The sequence below is a fragment of the Cyprinus carpio genome, chromosome A20 (genome assembly GCF_018340385.1).
Source record: "Cyprinus carpio isolate SPL01 chromosome A20, ASM1834038v1, whole genome shotgun sequence".
In the NCBI taxonomy this organism is placed as follows: domain Eukaryota; kingdom Metazoa; phylum Chordata; class Actinopteri; order Cypriniformes; family Cyprinidae; genus Cyprinus; species Cyprinus carpio.
Window position 1 is genome coordinate 2305955 of NC_056591.1, and position 12172 is coordinate 2318126.

General features: G+C 36.3%; 1 protein-coding gene across 1 annotated transcript in view; it reads right to left on the reverse strand.

Annotated features, from left to right (window-relative positions):
• mei4 (meiosis-specific, MEI4 homolog (S. cerevisiae)) overlaps positions 1-12172 on the reverse strand; it is a 33973-nt gene that overhangs the window by 15270 nt on the left and 6531 nt on the right. The window contains exon 3 of the mRNA XM_042777348.1: positions 11097-11599. Within this exon, the coding sequence (XP_042633282.1) occupies positions 11097-11599 (503 nt within the window). The remainder of the gene's footprint in view (positions 1-11096; positions 11600-12172) is intronic.

The window sequence follows — 12172 nt, forward strand, 5'->3', positions numbered from 1 at the left end:
AGTTTCAGCTCCCTCCACAGATAGGGGTGTCCAGGTTTATGTCAACAAAACTGGATGCTCTCTCTCTCTTTAGTTATTACAAGTGCACATTATGCAGTGTGGACAGGAGGCACCGACCGGCAGAAACATAAAGCTGTGTTAAATGTGTTGGTTTACACACAAAGAAATGTGTTAGCTTTTAATAAGTCCAAGAATAAAATGATTAATTTACTTAACATGTTAAATTTGATTTACAGAACTTTTTGTGCTGCTTTCTATCAGCTTGGACTTGAACAAAGAGAGAAAGCTTGCATTTAACCTTTTCACAGGCATTTTGTTTTCATAGTTAGACAGATATTGTGATCATTCGTATCATCATAGAATTGTCTAGCAATTATCGCAGAATCACTGTATTTGTGATATTATCGTATCGTGAGCCATGTATTGTAATTCGCAGTGGTGGACAGTAACGGAGTAGCTTTACTTCGTTACTGTACTTAAGTACATTTTTCAAGCATCTGTACTTTACTGGAGTAGTTTTATTTTGAGTAACTTTTTACTTTTACTTCACTACATTCCAAAGCATAAGATCGTACTTTTTACTTCACTACATTTCAAAAAAAATATCGTTTACTCCTTATAATAGGCTATATCACGTGCTCTGGCATGCAGAATTTTCTGATTCAAGAACGGAACTGATTCTTTTCAATGAACCTTTTAAATCGGTTCACAAATCGCACCAAACGATTCATTCACGAATTAGAATGATTGACTGCAGCTGTTCTAGAGTCTACAACTCACTGATTCAAATGAACCGTTTAGTGCGAGTCTCTAGTGAACTCAATTCACAACCGGGAGATCTTGTGAGCGCACGTGCGACTGATGCTGCTAAAAGTAAGGTACTAATGTCGAATTTTGAGATTAATTATTGTGACTGAAAATCATATTTAGGTCAAAATTGTCATTTGTTTATGAACTAAATCTGCTGTAAAGGGTGATCTATTTAAGCCCACTGAAATGCTTGAATGCAAACACATCAGCATCTGTGCCTCTTAGGTCAAAAAATAAAACATTAAAATAACACAGATTAAATATAACTAATGCATATATAACTAATGCACTAATGCAAATAAAGTCCAAATATTTTTATTCAACCACCTAGATAGATTATATCTGGGGGAAAAAGAAAGGCTGTGATGTTCAGAACATGGTCACTACAGTAATTATCAAAGTGGGAAGTGACTGCCCTCTGGGAGGGTTTATGGCCAGGGGTGTTTAGACCACAGACAAGGTTTGAGAAAAAAAAATCATTATGAAATGTAATTATATTATTTTCCTTAAAATGTTCTTCCTAACTTCAGGCCTTGTCATATATAAATGTAATGTTCTGCAAAACTACAAATTTTAAAACACTTTTTTTCTTTCCTGGTGAAAATCTGATGGTCAGATGTGACCCTGGAGCACAAAAACAGTCTTAAGTAGCTGGAGTATATTTGTAGCAAAAGCCAAAAATACATTGTATGTGTCAAAATGACTCATTTTCTTTTTATTGCAAAATATTATTAGGATATTAGTAAAGATCATGTATTCCATGAAGATATTTAGTAAATTTCCTACTGTAAATATATCAAAACTTATTTTTTTGATTAGTAATATGCATTGCTAAGAACTTCATTTAGACAAGTTTAAAGGTGATTTTCTCAATGTTTAGATTTTTTTGCACCCTCAGATTCCAGATTTTCAAATAGTTGCATCTCAGACAAATACAAGACTTTCCGTTCCAAACAAACAAAACATTAATGGAAAGCTTATTTGTCAGCTTTTGGATGATGCATAAATCTCAATTTTGAAAAACTGACCCTTATGAGTGGTTTTGTGGTCCAGGGTCACAATCTGTTTTCTCTCAGGTACATCACAGTGTAAGCTTCACAGTGAACATTACTACATCACTCTCGTCAACGTAGTACATATTAACAACAAAAATATATCTTGGACTCCATATAGTGGTTATTTTGGGAAAATTCCAGGTATTTTGGCGCAGTAGGATATAAAAAAAAAAAAAAATATGTGCTAATATAAAAATTAAATAAGTCGCCTATATAAAATTGCAAAATAAATATATCTGCTTCAGAACTTTTTTATTTAAGTACATAAAAAATAGAGTACTTTTGTACTTTCACTCGAGTAAATTGAAAAAGGAGTACTTTTACTTTTACTGGAGTAACATTTTATTATATGTATCTGTACTTTTACTCAAGTACTTGATTTGTGTACTTCGTCCACCACTGGTAATTCGTATTGTATGGTTAGTTGCGTGAGGTACCCTGTGATTCTCTATTTTACTTATTTAAATGCAATTAAATTTATATCCTTTATAAAATGTGTTTTTTTTTTCTGGATTTTTTGGTTGATATTCTGTCTCTATCCGTTAAAATTAACCTACCATTAAAATTACAGACCTTTCATTTCTTTGTAAGAGGGCAAACTTACAAAATCAGCAGGGGATCAAAAAAATATTTTCCCCATTGTACATTTCTTTTTAAGTGGGAAAAATTACAAAATCAGCAGGTTTTTTAAAAAAGGTATTTTCCTAATTTTTGTTTTGTAGTTATGTTGCATTAGTCCGGTCTGCAAGAATTGCAGTGTAAAATCTGTTCTCTTCAGTGAATCTGCTTGTTAGATGTCATTACCAATGGTCTACTGTAAATGAATGGTACTTTTACACTCTGTAGAAAATGTAATGAACAGAGAGCATTTTAAGAGCTCTTGGCATGGTTTTTTTATTGTAAAATGTTTCTTTAGGTTCACTTATAATGTTCAAACAGTTTTTTTTAAAATGTTTCTTTAGGTTCAAACACACAGTCACACACACACACACACATACACACACAGTCACACACACACACATAGTCTGGTCAGCTATCCTTGTAGGAACTCTCCATAGGCCTAATGGTTTTTCTTTTGTATTGCACTAAACCATCCATCTAAATTTACTTATCACTGGAAGGTTTCTTTCTTTTTTTTTTTTTTAAAAAAGTTGATGTGGTGCAAGACTAGCCGTTCAAAGCACTTCATGAGAATAGAGGTAAGTGTAACTGTAGTCATTGAAGCAGAATGGAGACGGCTTCTTCAGGAATGTGAATATGAAGTGACAGGAACACTTTTTGTAAGTGAAGAAAACAAAAATAATGAAAAGAAGAGCATACGCAGCATACGGTGATATGGAGAGAGACAGAGGAGACTGTTGACAAAGGAATTGTTGAATAAAATCGTTGTTTTTGTTTTCTTCGCTTACAAACAGTGTTCTTGTCTCTTCATATAACCCAGATTACACATCTGATAGCAGATGGAGTATTCTGACCACGATCTTTTATAGACTTTGACACTGTTATTTATTTGGCAGTCTATGGGACAATCACAGGCCTGCCGGTTTTCATCCAAAATATCTAAAATTGTGTTATTTTTATGGAGATGATCTTTTGTAGATTTAGGAAATATTGGAGCTTTTTAGGGTTTGGTTTTACGTGTTTGTAAGTGATTTGTGGGTTAGTTTTTAATTTTGGGTTTTTATTTTGGGGTGTGTTTTCCGATGTGTTACGTTTTGGGGTGGATATATGTGTAGTTTGAAAACTCCTACTCTAGTCAATTGAGGATGGAAAAAGTAATAATTATTCTTATAATTAATGAATCAATAAACTTTCACATTGCTTTTCACATACTGACACATAAGCATCCTCTACCCCAGAATCTGCTTTGACCAGACTTGCAAACATCCTACCACCACTACACATCTTGAGAACAGATCTGAAGCATAAATGAATGTGGGTGAAGAATCCCCAAACAATGATCGCATCAGCCAGCTGCTAGCATTGTAGCTAGCAGGCACTCAAGTTCAAGCAGACAGCGGCATTCTGCTCAGATCAACAACTACATGCTGCTTGCCTCAAGCAACCATTTCTGATGTAAACAAGGAACTTCAGCATTCTAATAACGCGTAAAACCGTTGCAAACTTGCAAATCAAGTTAACATTCATTTGGGGAAGAATGATTTTTGTATGAATGATATAAGAATGAAGAGCAGTTAGAAGTCTTTAAAACACATGGAAGACAAAGTTCAGTCATTTATCAGTGGACCACTTCAATCTTTTCTGCAGTTAAAGACAATCAGATGTTTAAAATGGAAATCAGATGGGTCAAATGAAAATCACAATCCTCCCATGATTTTGAATAAACAACTGAACAATATAAAATGTCATTTACTAAAGCAGTGGTTCTCATCACCACTAGAGCCATAGTTCACTGCATGATTTTGAATAAACAACTGAACAATATAAAATGTCATATTGCGCAGCTTGTCAGTAAAGCTGGTTCCCTGATTATGCCGCTAAATCGCCAGGCACCTGGCGATTTTGAAATCAGGGAGCTTGAAATGGAGCGGCATTTATTGTTCAGTGCACAAGATAGTTAATTGGCGAGCTACAAGAGTGGGAGAAGTTGTTCATAGAGTTATGTATGTAGTGGTTGTATGTTCTGGTGAGGTGCTTCGGTACCCAACCCAATAGCGCGTTCATAGTTCACTGACAAGCTACACAATTTTCGATAATGAATGCTCTATTGCGTAGCATTTTTTTGTCAGGTGCACCAGCACTAAAGTTCTGTCTACCCAAATGCCGCTCCATTTGCATTTAACACCGCAGTTTTACAGGTGATGGTGATTTAGCTGTAATCGCTGTCCATATTGGCTTTACTGTAAATGCGTGTGACAATATCGTCAACATAAAATGCGATATATCGTTGAGTGCTATTTATCACTGCCAGCATTAATCTTGAATGTGTTGTATCGTAATGACATATTCAGCGATGTATCGATCAGCCATAATTATATGTGAATAATGAGCCACCATACTGATGTATGGATTAGGGTTGCAGGCGTCACATGTACCGAAGACCTGTTGCCCAATATGGCACCGGTACCCACAGGGCTCTAGAATCTAACTTTTTGCACTGATCGCCTTCCACTGTGTCTTTTTTTTCAACTTTGATTTACACCGCAGTCCATAAACAGCTTTTACAACTGTCTTCCTATTTTTTTTTTTTAAATCACTGTCCATTTAATAGGCAATATTAACTTGAATGATTAACTAACATTTTTGTTGGTCAAATATAAGTTTTTCTTTTTTTTGAAGCACATTTCTACAAGAAAGGTACCTATACTGAAAAAAGTGTTGGTGCTTTAAAGTGCTTCACTGAGTCGCTGAAATTTAAACTTAAAACATCTCAAGATACAATGAAATAAAAAGAAATGTCTAAATTAAGTGTTTCAAGGGCTTCAAACTGAACATCTCATCCACCTCATTTGTCTTATGGACTACGCCGTCCATTGCAGGCACATAACGAGTAATACATCATTTGTGACTGCAAAGGGTCTTTTATTATCTTCCATTGCAGGCACATGCCCCTCGGATGGCCAACTCCTGTAGAAGAAACCAAACACGATGCACTTTCTGCATCTCGTCTTTAACAGTACAAAAATGAACCGAAACTCAGTTTTAAAATGATTCATAGACACAGTAAATATATATATATATATATTTAAGATTTTTATTTTTACTTAAAAAAAAAAAAAATAGTAGAAAACAAAAACTCTTTCATTATAATCATAATCCGTAAAGATTAATTTCTCTCTAAAGGCGCCTCAGGATCAGCAACTTCATCCTTGCGACACAGACTCAGAAAACACTAGTTTATTAGTAAATGATTCAAATATCTCCTTACTATTTCCCCCTGTCACATTTATGTTAATTACTTTTGGTGGTGCTTTGCTGCAAGCTTGAGCCTAATGTGTGTATTTGAAAGCAGAACTGTTTAGCTGCGCTGCTGCTGCAGGACACTAAACACCGTCAAGCCGCTCTTGACAGTCGCGGTAGCATGGTCTCGTATTGTTTCCACCAGCGTGGCAATTTTTTTTCATCACTAATTGATGGATGTCTAAAATATAAAAGTAAGGAGAAGTCTAAAAAAGTCGGAGTTCGTCGGGTTCGGGCTGAAATGCAGTGCTCTAGTATCTCTTTTTGAACCACAGGGAGACTTTCAGAGTCACAGAGATTTTTCTTTTTTCCTCGAAGGGCTGGACCTCTGATTTTTTTTAGTCACACCATTGAGAAATTAGGTCGCATATGCAACCAAATTGGTCGCACTCTAGAGCCCTGATCTATGTAACCGGTATGAACCGAATCAGAACGCAGATTTCGGTGCCTCATTTCGGTGCCTCTTAAATGCCTGAGCGATTGATTGAAATATTTGTCCTGGTTCTTCAAAATGTACGCAAGAAGCATGGGCGTCGCTAGGCTTTTTTTAGCGGGGCTATAGCTCCATAAACTGCACACAAATTTGCGATCGCCTCAGAGTCAGTCCCCTTAAATTTCATATGAAAGCGGCGGCAGACCTGTCTCCTCCCCATCTTTTAGCACGCTCTTCAATCCGCAGACCGCGGCGGAGCAGCGCAAGCGGCCTCGAACAGAAACAGAGGACAAAAGGTGTGTTTATCGATAGATTGTTAGAATATCTGTATCTGTGCAGTTCTTTGGCATAAATACAGTTTACAAAAGGTCACGAGGGAGCAATCGGTTTCCCATCAATTGTAAAGTTTTCGCTCCGTTCACCGCTCATCACACCACAGCTCTTTCCTCCAGCAAAAATCTACACATATGAATGCATAATTTAATTATACTTATTTAAATATACTTAATTTAATAATACTTACTTTATACATACACTACTGTGCAAAAGTCTTAGGCACGTTAGTATTTTCACCCCAAAGAATTTATGTAGTTATTTCTATCTTTTGCTGTAGTGTGTCTGTTTGCTGTAGAGACATTTAGTTTGTCTCAGTTTCATCTGTTTCTTCATGTAATCACAGACAGATTCGATGATGGTGAGATCAGATCTCCATGTGGAGCACCGGCTGTTGTCAGACTGCTTGTGCATTCAAAAATCTCACTAGATTATTATTAAAAGGAATGGCAAAATTAATGTTTGGAAATGTAAACTGATATTTCCTACTGACACACTACAGCAAAAGATATAAATAACTGGCTTAAAACCCTTTTTTGGGGTGAAAATACTAATGTGCCTAAGAGTTTTGCACAGTACTATACTTTCCAAATGACATTGTTGCTACTTTATAAAGAATGACAGTCATACAGTCATTCACAGAACTGATTAAAGACAGTGACAGGCTGAATTCATTTCAATTAAATATAGTGACTGACAGAGATACAGTAGAAACATTATGTGTGGTTTTGTATTAAATAATAACCCAGATCGTGAAATACATTTATTAGCCTTAGAGTACTGTGCAAGTACTGGTATTTAGAGTGATACTGGTATTTTTCCAGTACCGGTATACCGCACATCCCTTAAAGGGAGGCGGGAGCTCCAGCTCATTTTAATTTAAAGGGGACAAACACAAAAACATAGCGTTTTGGCTCATACCCTAAAAGTGGCCATTTCAACAAGCTATAAAACATTATCTGTGGAGTATTTTGAGAAAAAACTTTATATAGATACTCTGGGGACATGAGAGAACAATTAAAAATATTTAATCAATCCATTCTATGGTGCCTTTAAAGGCCAGTATCGTTATAGTATACTTCCAAACTGAAATTATGAAATTTATTAAATTACTAAGAGTAAAATGGGTAATGATATCCACTTAAAGGGGTCCTATGATGCGATTTCAATTTTTTCTTTCTCTTTGGAATGTTACAAGCTCTTGGTGCATAAAGAAGATCTGTAAAGTTGCAAAGACTAAAGTCTCAAATCCAAAGAGATATTCTTTATAAAAGCTGAGTCAACCACGCCCCCCTAAAACGGCTCGTTCTAACACACCCCCACATGTCTACGTCACGATGTGGGAAGATTTGCATAACGCTACCCATTGTGAAAGTGAAACTACTTCGTTTGGCCTTCCAAAAGAGGACACAACTAGAAATCAGTGGTTAAGTTGAATTTACAACACTGTTCCAGAACAGTTCAACACAAATATTCAGATGTGTGCAGCGCATTTTATGGAGGATGAGGACTGTTTCCTGAACCAGTAGCCAACAATGTGTCTGTGGCACAAAGGCTGTTCCAACTTTGCAAGGACAGTCTGGCACTTCTGACTCACAGTCTGTAAGTATGTTTTTTATATTTAAAGAATTTGCCACTGATGATTCAAACGTGAGTTTTGGGCAGTATAGAGTAGCGCTTGTTGTTGGTCCGATCACAAATGATGGTTTTATGTTTATGCAACACAACACATAAAAAGGCAGTATAAGTCATTATAATCAGTAATTATGTCCCCACTGGATGCAACAAACGTTGTTACCTAGTTTGTAATGGGTTTTATTGGTTCTGTCTCATCGCGCCGGGACACACGGCATCACAGCATGGTAAGGGGCATAACTTTTCCGTCACACGCTTGAGGCATTCAGCCAATCACAATGCACTTGATAGCTGGCCAATCAGCATAAACCTTGCTTTTTTAGGACGATGATCTTTGCGTTTTGATGAATCAATGCGTTTCAGAAAGGTGGCACATAGAGGAGCAACAATAATGTACATTATATCGAAAATAATGTGTTTTTTTTAACCTTAAACTGCATAAACACATTGCTTTACACCAAATGCACAACATAATGTTCTTTTTAGCAACGTCATATGACCCATTTAACTTTATATTTGAAACGCATTTTAACATTCAATTACACAATAATCTATTTATTTTTTGTTAAATAAACAAAATCACTGGTAAATAAAACACCTTAGGATCGATATTTTTTATTTGAGTATCGATACTTTCGATACTTCAGGACCGATACGCCCATCTCTACTTAACTTGTGATTGCTATTAGCAATGTTGTCGAACTAAATCACCTACCCTGCCTTTAAGTAACATAAGGTGTCAATCTAAGATTGCCGTGAAGACAAAAACAAATACTAAGTTCAAGCACTTTTAAACACCTACTCACTTAAAAATGAATCCTTTCTAGTTTAAAGCGCTATATAAATAAAGATGACTAGTCAATGACTCACCACAACTTGGATTTTATATTAGCCCACTTGTCCTTGGAATACTCTTGTGCTAATAGGTGCTCCACATTTTCTATTTATCATTACAGGCCTCAAAATACTCTTTAGCCTGTTATCAGCAATGTCCTGTTTTGTTATTGTTGGGGATTTTAATATTCACATAGACAATGCTGAAATCAATACTGCAAAAGAACTCAAAACTGTTTATACAATTTTGATTTGACTCAGCATGTACACGGAGCCACACATAATCATGAAACACTACTGATTTACTTATCAGTAAGAGTCTGAACATTTAATCTGTTGTCATTAAGGACGTAGCACTATCTGATCATGTCTGTATACTGTATTCTGCACACTGTTCTCTTCTACCATTAAATCTAGATCTGCCTCTGTCAGAAAGAGATGCATTGGCCAGGACTATATCTTTAACACCAAGCATATTTGCAGACTATTTATTTTCACTTAGATTCTATTAACTCAAAAGTTACAAATGTTATTGATGACATTGTAAGTCAGGAAGAAGACTGGCAGACATAAACCACCTTGGAGAAACACAAGATAAATGCATAACGGACGACAAAACTTGCGATAACATAGAGAGACCTTCTTCTCTAAAAGTACTCTTCTATATATTCAAACATTTTTGCATGAGGTTGTTTCATTTGTCAGTTAAATCCATCTTTACACTGCAGATGCAGCACATAAAGGGTGGCCTGGCACAAAATTTGTAAATGAAATGTACTTAATAGTATGTTTCTACTTTAAAACTACTGCAAAACTAGTGCAAAAAACATTGAATAATACTAGAAGTGGACTTCAGGGACAAAGAATTAATTGAATTAAATGCTACAAAAGTGTAAAAATTACTATTATAAAATGAAGGGAGTCACACACACCAGATGCGACACTCATTGTTTTCTATGAGTGTACTGAAGAATCTAGGCATCCTCAAATGCAGATAGAGTGCGTTGCATCAGGACAGCCATCATACATGTGTGTTGTGTTTTTATTTTTCTTGCTTTTTTATTTATTTATAATCATTTATTCATATAATTAGATAATCATTTATAATCATTAGTCATTAGCCATTCATATAATTTATCATTAAAATTATTTTATCATTTATTCACTTATTTTTATTATGCTTCTATATTTTATATTTCTTATTATTTTTCTTGCTTATGCATTTCCACTTTTGATCAATCTCATGATTGTACAGTTTCATGAACTGTTTTGTCTGCATGAATAAGAGATAAGAGGGAATGTTTAAGGAAATTCAAGGTTTATGGGATGTTGTTGTGAAGCAGTTTGCTATAACACTACATGTTGAATTTGTGTTCGTCAGACGAAGATTGTACAATAAACTATAATTTTTTTTTATATTTAGATTTTGTTTTATGATTATTATTTTTTCTGGCTTTTCTCAGTCAACTTCTTGGCTAATAGAAGACTGTTAAACACTCGTTTTGGGTATTTTGGGGTACCAGACAAGACTTGCTGTTAACAGGGTTTGGGTATGGAGCGCTCTGCAGACTAGTTGTTCTGTTACCGGACAAAACGGATATTTTCTGACAGGATCTGGTGTCCAGGGCTGGATCTTAATTGTCTAAGCATGAGTATGCATACTGATTTCACCACTTTCTGTCTGTCAGAAGTGCGCAGAAACTCACATGCTATAGTTTTCCATTGAATTACATTAGATTTGTCCTAAATTATTGTTAATGTACATAATGACTTCACCCTTAGCTGAAAGATAAATTTTATAGAGATATTTACTGGAAAATTGCATAATATAGTACCTTTCTAATCATCCCATTTGAGCCGTTGCATAGTTTTTCATACACCAAATCTAAAACCCACTGATGCCACTTTGTTCATTGTAGAAGTGAACTTGAATGGTGATTAGATTCACTGTTTTGGACTGCAGCCTTAAGCATGCAAGTACAGAAAGACGCGTCTGGTGTGTGATAACTATACTTTTCCTGGCTCACTTCTTGTTCACTCTTCAACCCCACAGTTCATGAACCTCTGTCTCTTACCGAATTGAGTTGGTGGTTGTTTAGCAGTAGGTTGGTCATCTCCTTCAACAGATCATCCACTTTGCTGAAGTGCTGCACTGAACACCCACGCTGTGCTCCACCACGACTCAGGGTCTGTGCCACCACCTGCGTGGCATGAAGCAGCTGCTCTGGGTGATCCAGAGGCTGTCCAACATTTGCCTGTCGGAAAACCTCCACCACAGAATCTAGCAACTGCACTACTGAATCCCAGACCACATCCCCATCATGAAACAGTGATGACTCACAGCCTCCACGCAGGCCACTCAGACAGTGTAGGAACTGCATGTGTTTTAACAGCCTGTGGTCCTGGCGCCATTTCCTGTCCTGGAGGGGAAAGCTCTGACTGTTTGGTGGGGTCGGAGGCAAGCATTGTCCCTGAGCACCATATATCTGTGTTTGTGAGCTTTTATCAGTGTCACAGCCAGAGTCTGCCTTTAACTGCTGCGGGTCGTCCTGAGAGAGTACTCTGGCAATCACTTGACCTGTGAAAGCAAAACACATTACGTAAGCATCATTCTGTGATAATGAGAGCTGTGTCCAGAGTAAACATCAAAACTCATGTTTTATAATAAAGGTGAACCATTTGTCCTTTCTTTCTTTCTTTTTGCTCCGGGTGTGTGTGTGTTCACTACAACTGTGTGTATGCACTTGGATGAGTTAAATAGCAGATCACAAATTCCCAGTATGGGTCACCACACTTAGCCACACTTCACATTTTGTAATCTTAGGGCATTTTTTGTGCCTGGCTTGGTTGTAGCATTTGTTTCCGAACCTGACGTCTTTTTCTCCCTCAATTCAGTTTGTTTGGGCATATATAAACACTAGACTTATATAAACACAGCAAACACACTCAGATCCACACCACAATCATAATTCATAATGGAAAATGTGTTTTATGTAAAAAGCATCAGTGTCTGATTCTGAGCGCTTTAGTTATCGCAGTTGAAAATTGCCGTCACCCCGAATGTTGTAAAATAGCTTTTCTATGCAAGAATGTTGTCTCGAGAAGCCTAATTCAACCTCTAACTGGAAAATGTTATTTATTAGTATAGCTA